The 23,990-nt window shown below is 31.3% G+C and overlaps 3 protein-coding genes across 3 annotated transcripts, besides 13 other annotated features; 2 read left to right on the top strand and 1 right to left on the bottom strand.

The window, feature by feature from the left end:
* Positions 1 to 323: 323 nt before the first annotated feature.
* ACLA_042920 (exocyst subunit SEC10) lies at positions 324 to 3,079 on the bottom strand (the record flags this gene model as incomplete). The annotated part of the gene is made up of 2 exons (XM_001274999.1): positions 324 to 833; positions 899 to 3,079. The coding sequence occupies 2 exons, from the start codon at positions 3,077 to 3,079 to the stop codon at positions 324 to 326; spliced, it is 2,691 nt and encodes an 896-aa protein (XP_001275000.1).
* An 839-nt stretch (positions 3,080 to 3,918) lies between these two features.
* Positions 3,919 to 5,110, top strand: ACLA_042910 (ditrans,polycis-polyprenyl diphosphate synthase; the record flags this gene model as incomplete). Its single annotated transcript, XM_001274998.1, has 2 exons — positions 3,919 to 4,408; positions 4,515 to 5,110. The coding sequence occupies 2 exons, from the start codon at positions 3,919 to 3,921 to the stop codon at positions 5,108 to 5,110; spliced, it is 1,086 nt and encodes a 361-aa protein (XP_001274999.1).
* An 861-nt stretch (positions 5,111 to 5,971) lies between these two features.
* ACLA_042900 (ELMO/CED-12 family protein) lies at positions 5,972 to 8,223 on the top strand (the record flags this gene model as incomplete). The annotated part of the gene is made up of 3 exons (XM_001274997.1): positions 5,972 to 6,235; positions 6,323 to 7,688; positions 7,760 to 8,223. 3 exons carry the CDS (start codon positions 5,972 to 5,974, stop codon positions 8,221 to 8,223), a joined length of 2,094 nt encoding a protein of 697 aa, XP_001274998.1.
* Positions 8,224 to 10,901: 2,678 nt separating this feature from the next.
* Positions 10,902 to 11,036: a microsatellite.
* A 1,900-nt stretch (positions 11,037 to 12,936) lies between these two features.
* Positions 12,937 to 13,080: a mobile genetic element.
* Positions 13,081 to 15,553: 2,473 nt separating this feature from the next.
* Positions 15,554 to 15,584: a microsatellite.
* A 1,410-nt stretch (positions 15,585 to 16,994) lies between these two features.
* Positions 16,995 to 17,056: a microsatellite.
* Positions 17,027 to 17,056: a microsatellite.
* A 1,777-nt stretch (positions 17,057 to 18,833) lies between these two features.
* Positions 18,834 to 19,488: a microsatellite.
* Positions 19,122 to 19,193: a microsatellite.
* A 1,457-nt stretch (positions 19,489 to 20,945) lies between the features above and the next one.
* Positions 20,946 to 21,069: a microsatellite.
* Positions 21,070 to 21,777: 708 nt separating this feature from the next.
* Positions 21,778 to 21,899: a microsatellite.
* Positions 21,779 to 21,899: a microsatellite.
* A 1,062-nt stretch (positions 21,900 to 22,961) lies between these two features.
* Positions 22,962 to 23,040: a microsatellite.
* A 416-nt stretch (positions 23,041 to 23,456) lies between these two features.
* Positions 23,457 to 23,482: a microsatellite.
* Positions 23,458 to 23,482: a microsatellite.
* Positions 23,483 to 23,990: the final 508 nt, after the last annotated feature.

Below are 23,990 nucleotides of genomic sequence, written 5' to 3'. Positions count from 1 at the left end.
AGTCTTGACCCTTGAAAATGGTTTTGTATCCATGCGCATCTGGACATAAGTGCATAGAGTTGAAGTACAACCCAATAGATAGTAGATTTTACGACCATATGTATCCTCGATTCTCCGAACAGAGAATATCACGAAGATAAGGGTGGTGTAACCTTTGAATAGTTAAACGTGCATTGCTGGAATATCAAAATGGGTCAAACATTGAGGATGAGCATGTGAAATGTATTTCATTCATGGCTCTTACAGGTAGGCCACTACCAGTGAAAGATGCCACTCATCTTCTAAGACGATCGAAGACGGGAAACAGACATACAGGCTCGGTATCAAGAAAGGTTGAGGACATTCTGCATCGCTATTGTGTTAAAGTCTTCTCTGCGAGACACATACGCTCTGACCTCTTGCACACTTAGAGTCACCTCATGCTGAGCAGATCCTGTTAAATCTCGTCCTGGCTGGGTGCCAGTACGACTAATTGCCGACCGTCCACTCGCGTCGGTCGCTGCTCCTTCACGAAGCCTTTCTCGTAGGGCTTCTGACCCAATGACAAAGAGACTGCCAACCTCAAGCAAAACATCCAGGGCGCCCTTTGGCCCCTTGATTCGCTCGTCAATGTCCCAAGACTTGAGCAGATCCGCATACTGCGTCATGTCCTTGGTAACCATAAGGCCGCCGGCCCCATTTACGGCGAATCGTTTGAAGTGATCAAGAAGTTGATTGCGGGTTCCAACGGCGATCTCCGTGAGTAATTGACGAACATTAGACCCGTTGTGTGGCAATGATGCTGTAATCAGATCGTGTAAGCGAGTCAGAAAAGTGCAGATTGAAGAGCATGTCTAAAACAAAGTCAGCATGGTTTCTGCATGGTATTCTTAGCGTACAGCTGATCGAAAGCGCTTACTGGGGTTTGTAGCATCTCCAGCCAGGCTGCATTGTCTCCTTCCTTCGGTCGAAAATCATTCTTCTTCTGGCTTGAAAGAAGCCTACTGACCCACATAAGGGCCGTATCGATTACTTTTTGCTCAATCATGTTGATTTTCTCTTCTATGCGCATCGTTGTTGAGGTTGTTTTTGTCTCCATCTCCCGGCGTATCGTGATACTCGCGCTCGCTAGGGGAATCAGTAATGTATGTACGCACATCACCATCAGGTTGGTTATGCTGATAACATTTTTGACCACGGAGAGGTAACCAAAATCGGGCTCTGTTTTTGCTGCTTCCTGAGAAGTTGCTGCTTCCAGGACAGCATCCAGAGACACCTCAACATAACCATCCCCCATCGTAGACAGCAGCAGACTCAACAGTGCGGATACGTCTTTAGGCGTCTCGCTGTTGATGCCTAGCTCTAAGCCTCTTCCCACGGCTTCCGCGAGCCATTTGAGAATTCTCTTCGCATATGTGATGTTGGGAAGGCCATCATTCTCGGTCAATTTGATGTCAGCAGATTTTACAGAATCAGTATATTCTCTCAGTCCTGCCAATTGAAGGAGTATCTTCTTCTGAGTTGGCGTAAAGTCAGGAGATTCAAGTCGACTAACATATGCGTCCCGAGCAGCAGATAGAAGCTCAGTTCCGGACTTTGAGAGAGAGGCCATGAAAGTAGTAGCTGCTCTTTTTCGGCGGGCATGGAAAGTGGTGAACCTGAACAACAGGGACGCGTATAACTCCTCAAGCGATTTCCTCTCCCTCTCGATATAGGAGGAGCCCACAAAATATGGCACAAACAAATCCTCCAGTTGCTGATCCAAGATAAGAGCTGTCTGAGAGGACACAGGGTCTGGATGTTCGGTCAATCCATGAGTTTTCAGATCGTCAACAAGCCCACTGATGTAGCTGCGAGAACTCTGCAGAGCTCTGAGGAAAGCCAATGATGATATGCTATTGGCTTTATCCAATACCATTTCGAGTCTTTGCTGGATAGACTGTTGAAAAACACGTTGAAGAAATTTGCCCAGCACCTGTTCATAGAAGGGGAAAGCGCGTTTGATAATAGTTGATTCTTCCTGGACGGTAACCTTGATCTCGTCAAGTAGGGACTGGAGGCCCGGTTCAATCTTCGATGTTTCAGCATCGGGGTCTGCCAGTCTTTCCCAGCTTTCCAGATCTCCTCCCACTTCTTCTGTAACTAATTGGCTTCGGTCAATGAAGAACTGGTGCTGGTTGACAAACAAAGCGATAACGCTTGCGCCCCCATTGAAATCTTGAAGCACAGTGGCGCAATCTCTCATGCCCTCAAAGTTTGCCTTGCGATAAAAATCATCAAACTGTTTCAAGAGATCCTTTTCGAGCGTCTCGGAGAATTTTTCGATTATCTCTCGCGTGTTCCACCGTGTTTCTTTGATAGCTTTTCTTGCAGTTTCCTCAGCAGATGCTGGTTCATTCCGGTATAAACCATTGTCTTTGTCTCTCAGTTCGTCCCAGCTTTGGGGATCAAGTCTCTGACTTATCCTTAACAACTGTCGCGCGATATGTGCCGATCTCACTTTGGCTTCACCGGACCCTGATTTTCTCAAGTTCTCTAGCAGTGTTATCTCCCCTCTGTTACAAACTCCATCCCAGCATTCGATCAAGAAATGGGCATCAAGTGCCCGACGTCGCTGTCGATCCAGCTCCTCTAGCCGCCTTCCTGTTTCGACGGCCATATTCCCAGTTGCCCCGCCATTGTCGCTTCCAGAGATTCCTGCACCATTGAGCGACGTATCTAATTGCTGGAAGGACTCGATGGTCTGCTTGAGTTTTCTGCCCAGTGTGCTAAGGTTCTGAGCATGCTGTGCCTCGGCTCTCCGAACTGCAGCTGATAGCTCATTTTCTTTGATTTCGAGATCACCGGAGAGCTCGCCGAGTCGTCTTTGGGCATGCTCGAACGTCCGAATGAATGGCTTCGGGTCGAACAACTGATTACCAGGACTAGTTCCGAGTGCGGAGCGACGGTTTGAGATTGCACTGTCGGAAAGCGCCTCAATAAACTCCTTCACGATGAAATCACGGCTTGAAAAGTCAGCTAGGGTGAAGCTGGGACCCTTGGGAAAGACCGAACGTGTCGCAGGACTTGACTGGGAAGTAGTGGACAAACTGTCCGGCATCTTCGCGTCACGGGATGATTCCCGGTCAACATCGAGAGCAAAGAGGGTAAGTAGTCTTCTTGTGTTTGTGCAAATCAATGATGATAGAAGTGCTGGATTACATGTGACCAGCAGACTGTGGGCCAAAAATCTAAAATATTGAATGACCTTTTCGGGGTTTGGGGACAGGGGGGAGGAAAGGAAGGGGAATAGTTAACTCCTCTGTACCTTCATTCCAACGGTCCCTCCCATAAACTTGGTAAAGTAGCTATATATACTCCGTATTGTATTGATTATTTAACACGGGATGCAAAAGGCCCGCATTTGGACACATCCATGATTTACGAAAGATAGTTTACCTTAGACCTGGACATTGCCGCCTTTGAATAATCAAGATGGGACTTATAAAATAGCTACCCACTATACTGATCATGAGGTAGGTAGACGCATATCTATCTATGTGGCTGATGGGCATAAACAGCCAGCATCATAAGCATAAGCGAAAACCATCATTGTTGTCAACCCGTCATGTGGCAAGAACGGCAACACTACAAACCCCCTGATACTATTGGTAGAATGATACATGTGGGTATACCTATACTAGTAAGGTAGTAACAGTTCACAACTACTTTCATAAGCTACCCTAACCCCTGGGTACTGTTCAATATTGGGAGTAACCATATGAAACAAGTCAGAGATGATTCTTGCCCATGAGCAGCGGTGTTGATAAATCTACGTCGGATTTTGTGGAGCGCAACCAGTGATATCTCAATTTCGGAACAATAGGTAAACCGATAATCAGAAATCAAGGGATTCTTCACTTGCTACTCTGTTCAAGCAGCCATAACTCCCACACAGCAATGGTCTCACAGCGTGACAGAGAGTTGCTCAGGGACAATGTTCGGAGTCATGGGGTGAAGCTCACGGCTGCCGACCGCGCGAGTATTCTGAAGCCATACCTACCTGACCCGTCGGACCTCCCATCTCGGCCATTGCAGCGACCCCAGAAAGTCTGCCGCAAGACCCCAATTCGAACCTTTTTAAAGTTGCAGCTGCATCAGCTTGCATATGCCCTCATCCATATTGTCTATGGTATAATCATACGGCTTGTTCAAAGCTACCATGCCCTCGTGGATCGAGTCTTCGCCGTTGTGTATTATCATCACCGCACTCCGGACCTGATCCGCAAAGATGTGAAAGGCTTAAAGCGCTTGCCAGAGCATCTGACCGTTGTACTATCATCGCGCAGAGAGGACGATGGGCTCGCAATATTGATGGATGAGGTGGCGGATCTCGCTGCGTGGAGCGTAAGCTCTGGGATCCCCATGTTGAGTATCTATGAGAAGAGCGGTACGTGCAAAACACAGGCATACTCTGCCACAGTCTCTGCATGTTTTTGGTGAAATCTTGCGAAAAGTTGACTAATTGCGCCTCTTCCTCGTTCTTTGTTATTTAGGTGTCCTGAAGTCGTGCATTCCGGCGCTACACCAAGTGATTGTGAATAAATTTTCTTCCTATTATGGCCCTCTATCGCAACAACCGACTCTCCGGCTTTTCGCCCCTCATCATCCCGTATACGAACCACCGCAAGATGGAATATCTGCCCGGAAAACAAACACCGATACTCTTACCGTACTTCTAGTATCCGCTACGGACGGAAGGGAAACCCTGGTTGATCTGACCAGAACACTCACAGAGATGTCTCAAAATGGAAAACTGTCATCAGCGGATATCACTACAGAGTTGATTGATGCCGAAATAAGTGAAATCACCACACAACCTTTGCAGTCAAATTCACCGAGACTCGCGGATACACAGACGAACACGCATCATCCTATTCTGTCAATAAAGCCCGAGCCAGATCTCTTATTGGTGTTCGCACCTTACCTGAGATTGGATGGTTATCCACCCTGGCACATTCGACTCACTGAAATGTTTTGCACTGGCGGCAAAAGCAGCGGTAGGACTGGGTATGGCGAGGCTGTTGAATACCAGGGCTATCTCAGGGGTTTGTGGCATTACGCTGGGGCCCAGATGCGATTTGGCCGGTAATGAACTTTCCATCTGTTAATCCCAAACAAAATGTCGCGAATTCGAGATGTATCCAAATGGCTTGCGGTGTGTCGTGCGGTTTATGAGTTTAATTGGCAGTAGTGAGGTTGTTTCGGCCAGATTCATCAAAATCCAATTTGATACTCTCACCATAAAGCTTTGTCAGCATGAAGAGTAGTGGTGACAAACTTCTCCAGCATAGTTGGGAAACAGGAAAACAAGTCAAGAGATCTATCTCTATGGTGAAGCGATGGACCCTCAAACAGAGCTCGAGTTTGTGTAGATATCTACTATGAACCACATACTCGAGTTCTGTACCTCCAACAGCTTGAATTAGGGATATATTTGACGTGTACGAAGCCCATAGTATTTCTCTCCGTACATTAATTACGACATGCCCATCAGTGTACCTGACAGATAACCAAAGTAGTCCATACCTATCCTGAACACAAAGTAGTAGTCGGCGACAGCAGGACTACACGGGATATAAAGTAATGCGGACTTCATCTATATCAAATTATCGAATTACGAACCCTGTCTAGCAAGCTGAGTTGAGCCCAGAGATTGCCAGTTGCGTCTACATTGATTGAGTGAGTATAAAATACAAAAGTACTATACCTACTAAGGTTCTTGGCTAGATTATCAAACATTAAGTTGATAGATAAATAGTAGTACTAGGAAACCCCCTGAATATGAACATCTGACGGTGCGATCCACGCACTGCTAAAAACTGGTAAAACGAGGTAGGATGTTGAGTCTTATGTCTACCTTAGACTTTTGACCTTCATCTACACAATTAACTGGTTTGTTTCGCATGATTTGACGTTCATTTGCCATCTTATCCTTGGATCGTCATCTAAAATGGACAGCAATGCTTTAGAGGTTGTTGAGCGACTTGGAAGTGATGAAGATGCAGTACGCAAGATGGCTGTCTTCAAGCTCCAGAGCAGTATCGGAGATCCTTCCTTCGCAGATATTTTCATTGCCGAAGGTGGTCTGAGCAAATTACGATATCTGACCCTCCATGCAACTGGAAACACACTGGCATACAGTTTGGCGAGCTTTGCAAGGCTGCTAGAAGTCGATAAAGGTTGGGAGTCTGTTGACCAGGAACTGCTGGAAAGAGTATGTCTTGAAACCAGATGCAACATTAACATCGATGCTAGGTAGTTCGCATTTATACTAACATCTTCCCATTAATTGAGTCCATAGATTGTCGAGCTTGTTGTAACACAACCTTTAGTCAACATTTTACGCGGCGCAATGTCTATATTGGTGTCTGTCGTATCGCATCCTTCTATAGGAGGTTGTCTCTCCCAGGATGAGGCCTCTGGGTTTCGTGCCTTGAAGCCCGCAATCACAATCTATCCCCAGTTCCTGGAGATGCTGGTGAACAGACTTTCCTCTGCAGACCATGCACTCTGCGCAAATGCTCTTCAGCTTATCAATTCCCTTATGCGTGATTCTATTACAAATGACTCTGAGCTTGAGTGGCCCAAATTTATACAGAAACTTCAGGATCTTGGGGTGATTCGAGCAGTTTACGCCCTGATGCAAGGGACGGCATTGCAAGACCACGCGCATCCTTTGATAGAGTTTCAATCACTCACAAAGGTCTTGCTCAGGAGATGGCGAGATATTCCCCTCGATCCAGAGAAGCCCGAACACAGACGAGCTCTGAAGGGACTACATCTTGCTGGAGGACAGGACAAATCTGGCTATGAAAACGTTGAATCCGGCAATGCAATGGCACGCCCAAAAAAACAAACCCCAGAAAAGTGGAGACGACTTGGATTTGAGACAGAAAGTCCACTGGCACAGTTTGAAGAGACTGGCTTTCTAGGAATGATGGACCTTGCAGACTATGTGAGGAACCACAGAGAAGAATTTCAAAGACTACTGTTAGAGCAATCAGCAAAACCGACTGAAAAACGTTGTCCGATAGCCCGTGCTTCCTTGGAGGTAACCTCGATTCTTTACGAGCATTTTGAAATCGATAAATCAGATATCGAAGATTCAAAAAACGATTTGGTCCTAGACTCCCGCTCTAATCTCGACAAGCTGTTTAAACCCTTACTTCTGCACTGGACTCGGTTGCATGTGGCGGCACTCCATGCCTTTGTTCGATTATGGAAGGTCACCGGTGCAGATGTTCTTGATTTCGAAAAGATCGCTGAGCTTGTTCGCATTCTTGTCGAATCGATTGTTGGCGGGGCACCCCGAACGAAGGATGTGCAAGATGTGGAAGAAGAAATAGTGAATTTCGATTATCACCGGCTTCGAGAACTCCAAATGGATCTTCTAGAGTTCACATATGAAGATGCCTGGAGGCAGCACCTTCGCCAGGTTCGCGACGAACTCCAACACGAAGCTCTCCAGTTTATCAAGGAACAAAGGATCCGCTGCCTACTGGAAGGTTGTTGGTTTCCGATTGTGACTAATGAATCAGGCGTTGTTGCCGCTGGGAATATACCTCACCGATATGTACAGTTGTCGCATAATCGCAGATTTCTCCATTACGGAGATTTCGAGTCAGTGATAAATAGCAAAGTGGACCTCGATGCTCTTCCAGGAAAAGGTTAGGGGTTTCTTTCGAGTTCAACTTCCTCGCCATACTTGCTTGCTGACTGCCTTCCAAAAAAAAAAAAGTTGACCTATCTACTGTTACGTCCGTGGTTTCCAACATAACTACATCAGCCGACACTTCGTCCTCTTCAACCATGAAGATTGTCCCCCACCCTGTATCCTCTACCACAATCACCATTTATGGGTATATCGAAACCCCCTCAATGACAAATGGCGCATCAAAGGGACATGGCCACGCTCGTTCCATCAGCAAGCCGACTGGGAACGAGGGTATCTTGTTGACACTCAGTCCTCAATTATCGACCACCGCATCGGAATGGTTAGACGGCTTACTTATGCTTCTCAATCAGCAATCAATTACAGCAGAGTCTAGCAAACTGGTTGATCTGGTAAGCGATTACGGGCTCAAAATTCGTCTTCTGAACGTTCGCTTTGAGGATGTGGCGTTTGCTGGAGAAATTCCAATTGTTCCCTCCCGCGATGGACTTGATGATGATTATTTTTATGATGTTTTTGGCGGTGCTTGAGCTCGCTCACATCCAGAGCTTGGGATGCAATATCTCTTTGATCATCTGTCGGTCCCTGTATGTGCCCCATGGTTCCAGCCTCCCTTGCAGTCTCCTTTCAGTCATTTTCTCCTCTATCAACATATCCCTCGTCTCCATAAAGGCATACTGATCTTTTGATGGTCGTCATGCCCAGTATATTTCTCTGACAGAACTGGTTATGATGGCTTTCGGTAGGCATTAGTCGATATTTACGGCATTACCTAGATACGTTGGTTCATTACCTAGGGCGTATGGGAGCCTTTATTGTGCCAAGGACAACGAAAACAATACATCAGTCGAAAGCAATGTTATCTATGGAAACAATTAATAGAGGATTATTTAGATAGTGAGAAAAGTTGTGTCTATTCTGTATTGGACTGGAGATCGCCGGGACTTCAGATACATCCAGTGTATTGAGTGCTATATGTCAATGTCAATATCCTTGTACGTAGTCTGAATGCGATGGTATTGTGGTCTTGGGGAGCATACTCTGTATGGGCCTAAAGTATAGAGAGTGGAGTAGATAGTAATTTAATTAGTGCCTATACCTGTTTGATAATTAGGGGTATTTTGCAGTCATATAAAGCAGAATATATCTACCTTCCCTACATAGTAGGGCCTATTATATTAGCCATAAATCTAGTAGACTTATCTAATTTTAGTAATAAAATAAATTTAGATAATTAAATAATAAGAAATTAGGAGCGCCTCAATTTTTAGTTATAATATTAGATATTAAGCCTGATAAATACAAGAAATATATATTAGTAGGGCCTTAATTTCTAGATAGCTTATAAACATAATATAATAAATAAGGTTTATAACCTTAATTAGTATTAGTATTATAACTATAAAGTATACTAACAATATCTTTATCTTAGTATGCATCTAGTTTCTCTAGTAGTATAATTTCTTTTTCCTAATTTAATAAGCCTAATTCTCTAATTATTTAGTTTATAGAGCTACCACTTAACTAAGGGTAGGTTCAGCCTGCATGGCTTATCTTACTCACTATATTTAATTCTCATTAAGAAAGATAACTATATACTAGGTGCTAGGCCCCCTTTATACATACTTAATGATTAATTATTTAGTTTGCCTATAATCTATAACTTAGTGTATTTATAAACCACTAAAAATATATCTATACATTATTTCAATTAACCTTTAACTATTTTAGGGGTAAATATATATACTATAGCTTTATTATATGAAGAGTATATATACTTTATTAATAAATTAATTTATTAATATTAAATAAAATACTATATAGGTATAGTTTTTAGGGATTAATATAGGCCTTAGGCTATAAGTATGCTAGGTAATTAATCTTTTATTATACTATATAGGTAGCCTAACTCCCAGCATATAGTTAGAGTAGCATATTAGGAGGGTAAGTTAAAGGTACTTTATTATAATAATTAAAAAATACATATCTAAGTTAAAGTATTATAGGCCCATGGACAGAGATATATATGTAGACATACTATATTAATAGAAGCTATAATTAGGGCTTATGATAAAGTATATATAGCCCTAAGTTTCCTAATAAAATTAGCTTACTTTATATTATTAGATAGTTAAAAAGTACTAAGAAAAAAGCTCCTAAAATTAATAATTTTATACCTATAATATATACTCTAGGTAGTCTATAGATTTAATACATAATATATTAGTATATAAATCTATTCCTATATTTTTTAACTAGAAAATAATTAAATATCTAGATTTAGATTACTAAATACTAAATATTAAAGGTTAGTATTTAACTGAGTTTTGAACATAATGCCACTCTACATATAGTTACCTTTCTCAATAAAGATTAAATCTAGCAAGCAGGATAAGCTATATAAGTAAGATAAGAGAGATAAAAAAAAGAATATATTTAGTAAGTGAGATAAGCGGTATGGGTAAGATAGAAGAGACATAAAAGGTCAAATTTAGTTATTAGATATCTTATAGATATTCTTCTTTACTATCTAAGAAGGCTAATATATTATAATAAACCATGGTAGAGTAGTAATCAAAGTTAGTGATTAATGTTAGGGTGGTTTACCTGCCTGGCTATCTTCCCCTTTAGTTCCTTACTACTACTTATAGTATTCAATACTATTTATCTATTTTATTGAGGGGTAGAAAGATAATATATTAATCTACATATAGAAAATATTTTATATATAGGTAGGAATACATAATTTAGGTTTAGATTAGTTAAATACTATTCCCCCTTACCTAGAAGAATCTTTTAGTTTTAATTTAGTAATTATTTAGATTTAAATTACTATTAGAATCATATCCTCCATTATATAATTAGAGTATTACCTACATGACTAAACATAATAAATTTAGCCTATATAGGCTATAGGGTACTATAGAATAATCTTATAGTTTTTTATTTTAGATAAATCTATACCATTAACCTAAAGTTATGTATCTTTTTATATAGATTTATTAAATAAAGATTAAGATAGTTATTACCAGAGAGATTAGTAAATAAGTTTTAATATTTATAAATAAAGAACCTATTTTATTATAGGAGATTTTAATATATAATCTTTATTTATAATAAATAATTATAAGTTCTATATTTTAATTTTTATTAACCTCTTTATACTTCTTTCTTTCTGTATTTATATTAGTATCTCTTTACTCTTTTATATTATTTTTAATATTATTAATCTCTCTTTATATTATCTTTACTTTATTATTAAGAACTTATTATTATCCTTATTCTTTAATTAAGAATATATTATTATTAATTCGTATTCTTTATGATATCTTTATTAGTTATTCCTTACTAAAAGAATATATTAGAGAAGGCTAGATAATATAAATTATCTCTTTTTCATTTTGTTTAAATATTAAGTAATATAGTTATGTCTTAAAATAAATTAATATAACTAAATATAATAATTATTAAATAAATAAATCTAATATAGAGTATTAATTAGTCTAAGAATAAGAAAGGCTTTATTATTAAATAAAATATTAAAATAATTATTTAGTACTTAGCTTTACTAATTTAGATTTATAGAAAGCTAATATCTAGTACTAAATATTATATAGCTTATTTGAAAGATTAAAATACTTTTTAAAATTATATAATTATTCTAGGTTTTAAGAGTTAGGCCTTTTATTAAGATTTTTATATGGGTTATTTATAATTTAGTTATAGTAATAATTATTTCTTTTATTAGTAATAACTATAGATATAGTTAAATAATTATAATAAGTAAATCTTCTTTTTATTAAATAGACTTTATAGCTAATAATTATTTAATAATTTTATAATTTATTGAGATACGCTTAAATTTATTTTAAAAATCTTAACTAAATTATAGGGGTTATTTTTTTAAAGAGAACTTAAGCTAAGTTTTAAAAAATCTAAAATTTTTTAAATTAAGGTTTAAAAAGAAAGTTAAAGATATTTTAAATATATTTTAAGAAAATAATATTAATTTTTCTTTTTTTAAATATAAGATTATTAATCTCTCTTTATCTTTATCTTACTATCTTATAATCTTTAATTATATTATTTATAATTATATTTTAAGCTTTAATATTAATAATAGTAAAGTATTCTCTATTAAAATTATTATTTAAAAATTAAGTTTAAGAAATTCTTCTAATATAATTATTATTATTCTATCCTCTTTAAAGATTCATATTTAATTTAAATTTAATTATATAATATTTATTAGCTCTTCTTTACTATCTAAGGCTCTTAAGACCTTAAATATAGTATATATTTTATATTAAATATTATTAAAGTTATTTATTAGTTATTAGTTATTAATAACTCTCTTTTTATAATAATATTATTATTATTTTAATAATATACTTATCCTATAGTTAGTAAATTAGATATAATAATTTAATATTAAGATTCTTACGTAGTTTTAGTCTAATCTTATTTTATTTAATAAGTATATTAAGACTTATCTTAATATTCTCTATCCTCTTATTAAGCTTATTATATATAATAAAAAGACTAATTTTTAGGACTAAGAGGCTATATAAGGTATAGAAGGTAATTAAGATCTTATTTTTAATAGTTTAGAATCTTTATAATAATTATTATTTTTAATGTACTTTAGATAAATTTATTTATATAATTAATAAATGTATTCTTATAGAATTAGTTTTCATAAATTTAATCTCTTTCTATTCTTCTTAGGAATTTTATATAATTCTCTAATTATTTATTACTCTTAATTATAATTATATTATTTATAATTTTTTAACATAATAATATTACTACTATAAATAATTCTTTAAAATTAATTCTTTTAATATCTCTTTAATTTTCTAATTTCTTTGTTTCTTTATTTAGTATACTATATTATTCTTATTAATTAATATAATTAAATTTTTGTATTTCTACTAGAAGAGGATATTCTTTAAAGTTATATAAAATAGCTAACCTATACTAATTTTTTTCTAATATATTAAGTTTTCTTACTTTATTTATATTATTCTACTAATATACCCTCCCCTACCTAAGGTAAATATTCCTTTGAATATTTTTAATTATCTTAGTATTTTTTTGACTGCCTTGCATCTAGCCTGTATAGATTAAATAAGATCCTTAAGAAATTCATCTGGAATAGTATCCTATACTGCCTGTATAACACCTTATAGAATATCATAAGATAGCTAATTATTATCTAGATATCTATCTTGAATCTAGTCCTTTATCTAATTCTATACCATCTCTATTAGATTTAGATTAGGGGAGTAGGCAGGCTAGAAGATAGGGTGGATCCTATACTTATAAAGCTCTTAAAGAGTTTCTTTACTAGTATATCTAGGAGTATTATCATATATAAGATAAAGTTATATATTTAGATCCTATTAATAGATAAGATATAGATAACTATTAATTATAGGTATAATCTACTTATAGTATCTCTTTATATTAATAAAGCTTTATTCTTTCTCCTAGAAGAGATAAAGATCTCTTTAATCTATATAAAAAGATCCCTAAAACATCCACCTATATTATTAAGAAGAAGAAATATATAGATATATTATATTTAGCTCTTTTTCTATCTTTCCTATTACCTAGATTTAGATATAGAAGCCTAAAGTTACCTAGGTCTTATTAGTCTAAAGAATCTAATTTTGCTACTTTATTATTTAATTTATATACTTAAGAGTCTAGATAAGATATATATATTTATTCTTCTCTAAGAGAGGAGGCTTCTATAGAGCCTTATACTATATATAATCTTATTTCTTAAGGGCTTAAGATAGAGCTATTATTCTAACTAAGAGATTAAGCTCTTAGACTACCTTATAATATAGTATCTAATAGGCCTACTTAAAAGATAAGATAAAGATAATAACCTTATTTATATCTTCTTTAGAGAGCTTTAGTAGCTAGCTATAAGGCTTCTTTAGGGTGGCTTATTAGGCTTAATAAATATATTAGGCTTAATGATAGGTAATCTAAAGCTAAGAAGATACCTATTAGTAGGTAAGCCCTGTATCTCTTAATACTAGGATCTGAAATTTAATCATCCTAGGTAAGATATACTAAATATTCCTTAGTAGTAGGAGTAGGAGGCTTAGAAGTAGTAGGCATGGTTGAATATCACTATATTACTACTATTTAGATTCCCTAGATCTTGAAGATATAAAGTTTTTTTCATATCTAATTAGGAAGGCAGTGAGGTAGAAGCCCTAAGCGCCTACACCCCCTGCCAGGCCCACTGACTTAACAAAGTTACCAGGGCGGACCACAGTAAAGCTTATAGCTATTATAGCTTCTTTTTAATAACTATTTCTATTGGTTTATATTTATTAATTAAGTTCTTTATAATACAATTATCTAATTCTTAAAAAATATATATTCTAAGTAAATAGGCTTTTATAATTTTATATAACTTATATTATTTATTTTTAAATTTCTATAGGGATTTAGTATATATAAGGACTTATTAGCCTTTATAAAGACTAGTCTTTTTAATCTTTAAGTCTTAAATTATCTCTTTTTTTATTATATAGGCTAATAGTTTCTTATTTATTAATACGTATATATATAAGACTTTTCTAAGTTAGTCCTCTTAATTTAATACTAGTATACTATATATATACATATATTAGCCTATTACTACTATTACTAAAACCTACTACTATATATATTAATAAAATTTATTAAGAAGGAGGTAGAGCTAGTAATAGGTATTAATCTCTATAGAATATAGAAATATATCTTCTCTGGGTAGTCCTACTACAATAATTACTACTAAATATTATTATTAATAATATAAAAGAATATTTATTTTATTATTATTAGACCAATATAGTAGTATATATAGAAGCTATCTAGATCTATATAGATAGATTAAGTATTAATAAATATATCAGGGTAGTAGTAGTATATCTTAACCGTACTATCTACTATAAGTATTATCTAGAATTAATTATAAAATATAATATTATAATAGTAGAGATAGATAGACTAGTGCTAGCCCTATATCTTATTTATAATAAGTTAGTCTTAAAAGACATCCTAATTATAGTATAATAGGTTATATAGGTTAGGCTACTAAGCCCCCTAAAAATATATATTAAAATCTACTTAGATAATTAGAGTACCCTATATATATTGAGAAATCCTTAATAAGAGACTAAATAATACCTAATTTTAGTAATAATTAAACTACTTAACTAGCTATACTCTATATTTAATATATATTTTTATTAGCAAATTATATATTATAGAATCCCTAGAAATAAGCTAGTAAACTAATAATAAAGAAGATAATAGCCTAGAGGGAAGATGGCTAGTATAAAGATCTCATTATAATTATAATATTTAATTACTTTTTATAGGGCCCTCTTAATAGATAAATTTACTCTCTTTAAAAAAAAGAAGCCAGAGCCTAAATCTTTATATTATAAAAAGTAATAAAATAAGAACCTAAATTATTAATAAAAGCTTAAATAAAATTACTACTTAAAGAGTTTACTAATATATTTTATAAGGAATTAGTTTTAGGACTTCTATCTAAATATGAGATATAATATAAAATTAATATAAGTAATTCCATACTAAGTAATATTAATATTTATCTTTAGTTACGCTTAAAGTTCTAAAAGATATTATAATAGGTTTAGAAGCTAATTAAAAAATAAAATAGAACTATTAATATATACTTAGAGATCCCTAATAGTCTTAATATTAAAATCTAAAAATTAATAGTAAATATATATTAATTATTAACTCTTAAATAAATTAATTAAAAAGAATATTTACTTATTTCCTAGAATTCCTAAGTTAATTAATAGAATTAATAAAATAAAATTTCTTTTAAAAATTCCTTTTAAAAATTAATCTTTTATTAAGATATTAATAACTCTAAATAAGAAATAACTCTAAAACTACTAGGTATATAAGAGCTTAAGAACAAAACTCTAATAAAAAAAATAAAATTACTTAATAATAAAGAGGATTTAATCTTTCTAGTACTAAGAGATTAATTATATTAGATAGTTATTAATAATACTAAATAAAAATAAATAAATTATAATTATTATTAATTATATTATAAGATAGATAGTTATAAAAGTAGTTCGAAAGAAAATTAATAAAGTAATTATGAAATTTCTTTATAAAGAAATATTTCGTTAATAAAAAGTAACTAATAAGCTCTTATTAAATAATAGATAAAACCTTTTATTATAAGTTATAAAGAGTTTTATTTAAACTCTAAAAGCAAAATATTAAATAATAACCATAAATTATCCTTAAATTAATAAATAAAATAAGAATCTTAATAGCATGTAAAAAAATCCTAATAACGCTAAATCTAGTATAATACAAAACTTAGGCTTATTATAGATCTAGGTATAGAGGTATTAAATATATTCCTATTAGATAGGGTATTTAATATTATTATTAGTACAATATTTATAGTATATTATATATTAATAAGTAGATAAGTTATCCTTCTAAATATAGTACTTCTTATTATAAATATTAATATAATATAGTTGTAAAACTCTTTAGGTAGTATAAATAGACTAGATATAATTAAATTAATAATATTTTATATACTAGAGTGGTTTATAAAGTAGAATATATAATTTAATAATTAGTAGTATATTATTTAAAATTAGCTAGTAATTAATTAGATAATTAATATCCTATAGATCCTAAAATATAATAACTAATAAGGATTCTTCTTCTCGTATTATATTTAAATATTATTATTATATTACTTTATATAAAGTATAGGGCTCTAAATCTTTTAATTATAATAAAGGACTTTATTGTATAGCTACTTTATAGCTTTAGTACTAAAAAAATAGAAATAAAATACTAAACATGTAAGAATAATATACTAATAAGAGATAATTAATATATATATATTCCTTGAACTATAGTTAGGGGAGCTATAATATATTATTATACAGAAGATATTCTTAATTTAATATTATATAGATATAGATATTAAGATTAATATTATATAGGACTATAGTATTATCTATCTCTATATTACTAAATATAAGGCTCTTATCTTTTAAGATTTATTATATAATTATAAGTAGCTAGGCCCTCTAGTAAGGACTAGCTCATAGATTATATTAGTAGATCTATATCTAATTTTTATTATTATAAGCTAGCTAGGCTAGTAAGGATAGAGATAAATAAGGATAGAAGAAAGAGGTAGTATTAATAAAAAGAGAGAAGGAGATTATATTTAGTACTATCTAGGTCTAGTTAAAAACTTACTATATATATAGTATTATTAATAATAATATTTATAATCCTATTAGTATTAGTATTAGTATTAGTAATAGTTTTTTTAACTTTAAAAGCATATAGATTAGTATCTATATCTATTTAATAAGATCTATAACTTATTTTAGCTTTAGCTATTTTTATAAGTACTACTATATAAATTGTAATAACTAGGCACTGGGCTGCCTACTTACCACTGAGGCGAAAGACCTATAATGATTTGACCCTATGTCAAATCATGGCCCAGTTCCTATATATATATCTAGATAGCCTAACATGAATCCTATAATAATATTATAGTGCTATATAAAAAAGATATATAATAAGATATTTAACTTAATATAAGATAACTAATAGCTACTAGAGTAGAGCTAGTTTAATAGGTTAGATAATAGCCCTACTTAAAGAGCTATTATTAGGAACGATAGCTTAGTAGTATAAGATATAGTAATAGAGCTAGGAGAAAAGAAAGGCTAGCTAGAGCTATAATATAGAGAGAGAGAAATATAGTTAGCTAATTAATAGAGTATATATACTCCTAATATAGTAGATAGATCTATAGTATATATTATACCTCTAAGTTAGTTAATATTAATTAAAATAATATATAAGTATAATTTTAGGGAGTAATAAGGGCCTTAAGTTATAGATTATGGATAAGCTAGATAATTGATTATTATATATATATAAAGATAGCCTAGTGCATAGTATATGGCTATCTTTCTTAATAAAGACTAATTATAATAAGTAAGATAAGCTATATAGATAAGGTAGAAGAGATAAAAAAAATTAATTATAGTAAGTAGGATAAGCTGCACAGGTAAGGTAAGAGAGATAAAAAGGGTTGATTATTATGAGTAAGATGAGCTGCAAAGCTAGAGGCTCACTCACATGCTTATTATAAGAATTATGAAGGGTCCTGTATATATATCGTAAGTTATCTTTATAGAGGAGCTATAAGAATGCTAGCTGGATTCTAACAGACCATAAGGCCAAAAGACCAACATTACTGTGAGTTACCAGACAACTCATAGATCCAGACCTATATAGTAGTGCACTAGGTAGCTAAGGCATCTCTCTCTTAGAGATCCTTATAACTACCCTCCCCCTCTTAAGGCTTTACCTCAAAGCCTATCTCTAGGGAGCAGGTCTTATACCTATTAGGCACCTCCGGCCCTCAGCTGCCATAACATCTATATATCTGGCCCCTAGGGGCAGCCTTATAGCCACCACCTGTTAGCCACCCTAAGTGATTAGGTAAGATCCTAAGCCTATGAGGTCACATAGCCCTACTAAGCTAGAAAATCTATTCTAACCACCAGCTCTAAGAATTAATCCCTTAACCACCTGGTGATCAGCAACTCACAGTAAATTATAAGAATGCTAGCTGGATTCTAATAGACCATAAGGCTAAAAGACCAATATTACCATGAGTTACCAGACAACTCATGGATCCAGACCTATATAGTAGTGCACTGGGTAGCTAAGGCATCTCTCTCTTAGAGATCCTTACAGGCCCCTTATCTACTTATATTAAATAAGATTAAATCTATAAACCCTAATCCGATAATATTATTCTATAAGGTCCTCTATGGGCTCTTCCCTAATAGATTTATATATTAGGGTAGAGACTCTATTATTATCTCTAGATTTAAACTTATTTTTATATTTTAATTATTCTTAATTACTAATCTCTAGCTTATCTCCTCCTTAGGGAGTACCCATACCCTAATATAAATTATTAATAACTAAATATATTAAGGCCTAAAGGCTTTCTTTAATAGTTCTATTTATTATAATAGTTTATCCCCTTAAATTATATCTCTAGGATACTAAGATCTAAGATCCTTAGCTACTAGGCCTTCTTAAGAACTCTATCTCTTTATTATTTTTATTTATTTTTAATAACTAGCCTCTAGCTTATTTACTCCTTTATAATTCTATTATAAAAGTACTACTCTATAAAGGGTATTTATACCCTAATATATATTATATGAAAATAAGCTAATAGATACCTAAAGGCTTTCTCTAGATGGATTTACTAATTAAGATAACTAATATATCTCTATTATATTCTTAGAATATTAGGATCTAAGATTCTTAGCTACTAGGCCTTCTTAAGAACTCTATCTCTTTATTATTTTTATTTATTTTTAATATCTAGTCTTTAGCTTATTTATTTATTTATAATTTTATTATTAGAGCTCTACTATATAAGAGATACCTATATCCTAATATATAATATAAGAAACTAAGCTAGTAAATACCTAAAGGCTTTCTCTAGATAGACGTACTAATTAAGATAACTAATCTATTACTATTATATAATTAAGGTACTAAAATCTAGGATCCTTAGCTACTAGGTCTTCCTAAGAATTCTATTCTTCTATTATTTTTATATATTCTTAATAACTAGTCTCTAACTTATTTATTCCTTTATAGTTCTATTACTAGAGCTTTACTCTATAAAGGATACCTATATCTTAATATATTCTATATAGAGATAGACTAGTAGATACTTAGATACTTTCTTCTAGATTATTTATTTATAGTATACTTTTAGAATACTAGGATCTAAGGTCCCTAGCTACTAGGCCTTTTTAAGGATCTTATCTCTTAAGCTACTTTATCTACTTCTAATAACTAGCTATTAATTTATCTAATCCTTTACAATATTATTAGACTATCTATTTTAGAGGAGAGTTCTATAATATTATTATATCTATAATTTCTTTTTATCTTATTATCTCTTTACTATTTAATTATAGATTATCTTTATCTAAATTATAACTATAGGAAGGTAAAAAGTATTTACTACTTAGATTAGGGAAGTAGCTAAATAAGATATATTTATCTTCTTAAATAAGAAACACTCTAATATCCTAGCTAGCTAATTAAGGAATAGTATTAGCTCTAAAGTTAATATTATTTATATTTTTTAAGTAGTTTTATAATATCTTTTTATCTTTAATCTTATTCTAATATATATACTCTTTACTTTCCTTTTTATCTATCTCTTTTAAATATACTTCTATCCTTCTATTTATAATAGATATTAAATATATCTCTATAATCTCTAGTATCTTAAGTATCTTTAATATATAGTATTTCATTATTATACTCTCTAGGAGTAACTTCCTATTGTGATATCGGCGAACACATATCAGTGGCGATAGGTAGTGGATATCTGGGTTGACCTTAGTGACCCAAGGTCGATAGTGAAATCTCTGTAATATCTATGACCATCTATTATGTAAAGCAACTAGATAGTATAGATATAAATAAGAGTACCCTCTCTAATGGTGAAAGAGGGTAAGGCCCAGCCTACCTCTCTCTTCACCCTTAGTGAAAGCACATAACCACAGCGATTCCACTATTACTAATTTATAGTAAGAGATTATCTAAATTATATCTTCTTAATTTATTAAAAATAATATCTCTTACTCTAAAAAATTTTAACTTATCTTTAGTCTTTAGATTAAATACTCTTTAGATATTAGAACTTATATATATAACTAAATATCTAATTTTAGTCTATAGTTCTATCTTCTCCTTAAGTATGATATTCCTTTACTAAAAGAATATTATTAATTTAAACTTCTAGAGTATTAAGATATTCTATTTAATAATATTTTTCTTTAGTAATTGATTTATTTATTTAGCAAGAGTCTTTTATTCTTTATTAATCTTTATTAAAAAATAATTTATTATAAAGTATATTACTTTATACACCTCTAGATATATTAATTATAAAAGATTTACTTCTAGGAGTCTAGCTCTTACTTTTTTAATAAGAGTATTTCTAGCTTATTCTACTGATCTATTTATGTCTACAGTATTTATTATTATTCAATAAATATAGATCTCTTTCTTCTTATATAGCTTCTTAAATAGATTTCTAAGTGTTTACTTATTATTATATTAAAAGGATATTACTTCTCTTCTAAACTATATTAATATATATCTTATAAAGATAAATATAATATCTATATATTTATTCTTTCCTAGATATATAAAGATAAAGTACATCCTTATAGTATTATCTATAAAGTATATTATCTATTTATATTTATTTTATTTTCTCTTATTCTAGATTAGATTAATATATACCTTATTAAATAGCTTTATTAATCTCTAGATTATTTTTTATATTGTCTACTTATCTATTCTTATTAGCTAGTATATTATATATATCTCTTTCTATATATATCTATCTTATATTATCATTCTTTATGATGGGTTTTAGTATCCATTATAGTACCTTCTAGTATAGATAAGTAAATCTTTTATATTATTAGTCTTTATTATTTCTTAGTCTCTTTAGTTTAATTAAGGCTATAAACTTCCTCTTTATTATAGTAGATATTTTCTTCTATCTTCTTAATATAGGAAAATAGCTAATAATATATAATTTATATCTCTTATTATATTAATCAAACTCCTTCCTATTCTTATATACTAAGCTTTATATAGTAATATTAATATAAATAACTAACTTCTAAGCTCTCTATAGTAATAGAATATTTATATAAAACCTTAGAATAATTATTATATCTATTAGATATATTATTTTTATGTCTTTATTTAATCTTCTTATAAATATTATCTTTATACTACATTTCTTAATTAATACTTTTATATCTCTAATGTAGATTATATTATCTAATCTTACTAGATATAGGTCTATTATCCCCCTCTTATTATTTAATATATAGATAATAAATCTACTATCTATAATTATAGTATTCCCTAAGGAGCAGATACTCTAGGATATTATATAGATTATTACTATTATTATTATTATTATTATTATTATTATTATTATTATTATTATTATTATTATTATTATTATTATTATTATTATTATTATTATTATTATTATTATTATTATTATTATTATTATATAATACTCTATTCTCTTTTTCTTATCTAATTCTATATCTTATACTTTAGGTTAATTATATCTTTTATTTATAAATTTAAATACTTTCTTTACTCGCTTTATTCTTAGTCCTTTAGTATAGTCTAAATCCTCTTTATAATATAATTTATTAGTCTCTAGCTCTCTTTTACTCTTTAATCTTTATTAAGATAGCTATATATAGAAATATCTTATACTATAAGAATGTTTTCTTTAGGGTTTCTATAGCTTTATGATTAATATTAGGTTCTTTTATAATATACTAAATATTAACTTTATATCTTATTATATAGATATACTTAGGGCCTAGTACTTTATATAATAAGCTTTAGTCTAGATTTATTCTTATATCTTATTATAAATAGTCTATATTATTATCTTAAATATTTACTTTTTAATATCTTTTTTTATTCTTATTTAATCTCCTAGGAAAAGTACTAATTAAATTTATTAAAGATTCTTAATATATTAAGAATATCTTTATTATTTTAGAGTATCTAGTTATTTAATTAATTTATTTTTGTTTTAAAATAAGTTTAAACTTCTCTATTTAATTCTAAAAATCTTAAATATATTAAACCTTAGATCTCTTTATAAATAATTATAATTTTTTTAGATATTTTTTTTTCTTTCTTCTTTATACTATAATATTTTTAGAGTTCTTTTAATATTTTTTTAGCCTCTAGAACTTTCTTAATTTAAGAGGCTAGATATTAATATAATTATATTATTTATTTATATCTTTAGTAATTCCTAGAGTCTTATATATTAATTAAGTCTTTATTATTTAAATTTAAAATTTTTTTATTCTTTTAATAAAAGATCTAAAAAGACTCTTACTAGCTTATATATATATTTTTTTAAATTAAAGTTCTTATATTTAAGTATCTCTAACTTTATTAACTTATTATATTTATTTAGATTAATATATATTTAGATCTTCTTTTAATAAGTTATTATTTATATAATATTTTTTTAGAGTCTTTATTTTTTCTAGTTAGTAAGTATAATCTTAACTCTTATAATTAGTATATTTTAAGTTATTTTTTTTAATTAATTACTTCTTTATAACTTATATTACTTTCTTATTAATTTTTTTTACCTATTTTTTATTTATTAACTTTAGTAGATCTCTTGCTAATTTAATATCTTTATACTATCTTATTAACTAGGCTTATAATTATTATAGCTAGGTAATTAAAGTAATATAAATATTATTAAGTATAGATATATAGCTTAGATATAAAGATATATCCTTCTCTTATTCTCTTACTCTAGCTCCTCTCTAGTAGATATACACAAGGGGATGAATATACTAGTTAGTATATATTATACTATGCTTATTTAGGCATAGTAAGTAAGTATATTACTAATACAGTGAATACCACTCTATTACACCTATATATAAGCCTCCTAGGCTCCTATATACTATTAGCATAAAATTTAGTCACAACCTTATTCTGCATGGCTCCTCTGCTGCAGCATCCTACCATGGAATTTTCTAATGGTGGTGACCCAGGCTGCAATACTTTCAGAGTGAAAAAAAAAAAAAAAAAAAAAAAAAACCATAGTTTATGAGGTTGATTTTGTGGCAGGGCAGAGTACTGAGAGATTACAGAGTAGACAGTATTTTTGGTACAAGATAATCCCCAAGACTACTCACATGCGCGCTGACTAACCATGACAGCAATGAATCATAATTACAGTAGATGTTCTTGAGGCAATGGATGTCATCACTTATTCTGATTCCTTTCATCGATATTTTGATGATGAGATTCTCAAACTCCCCACTAGTCCAGTTGGCTGACTACTTATCAAGTAGATATAACCTATGATCAAGTTCTGAATTCCACGGATCTATTCTCATACAGAAACCTTCGATTTGGTTGAGGCCCATTCACTCAGGACGATGAAGAGAAGTTTTAGGACAACCCTCGATCACAGACGCGAGGGCTATTGCCCATTCAGTTTAATTGAATGATGGATTCTCTTCCTCATGGGACTAGACAGATTTCCATCGACAAGTCAGCATCACCTTCAGTAACGAAGCAGCAAAAAGACAACCCTCCAAAT

Source organism: Aspergillus clavatus, genomic scaffold (assembly GCF_000002715.2).
Source record: "Aspergillus clavatus NRRL 1 1099423829792 genomic scaffold, whole genome shotgun sequence".
Lineage (NCBI taxonomy): Eukaryota > Fungi > Ascomycota > Eurotiomycetes > Eurotiales > Aspergillaceae > Aspergillus > Aspergillus clavatus.
The sequence above is the reverse complement of the archived record's forward strand: the minus strand, read 5'-3'. Positions and strand labels throughout refer to the sequence as shown.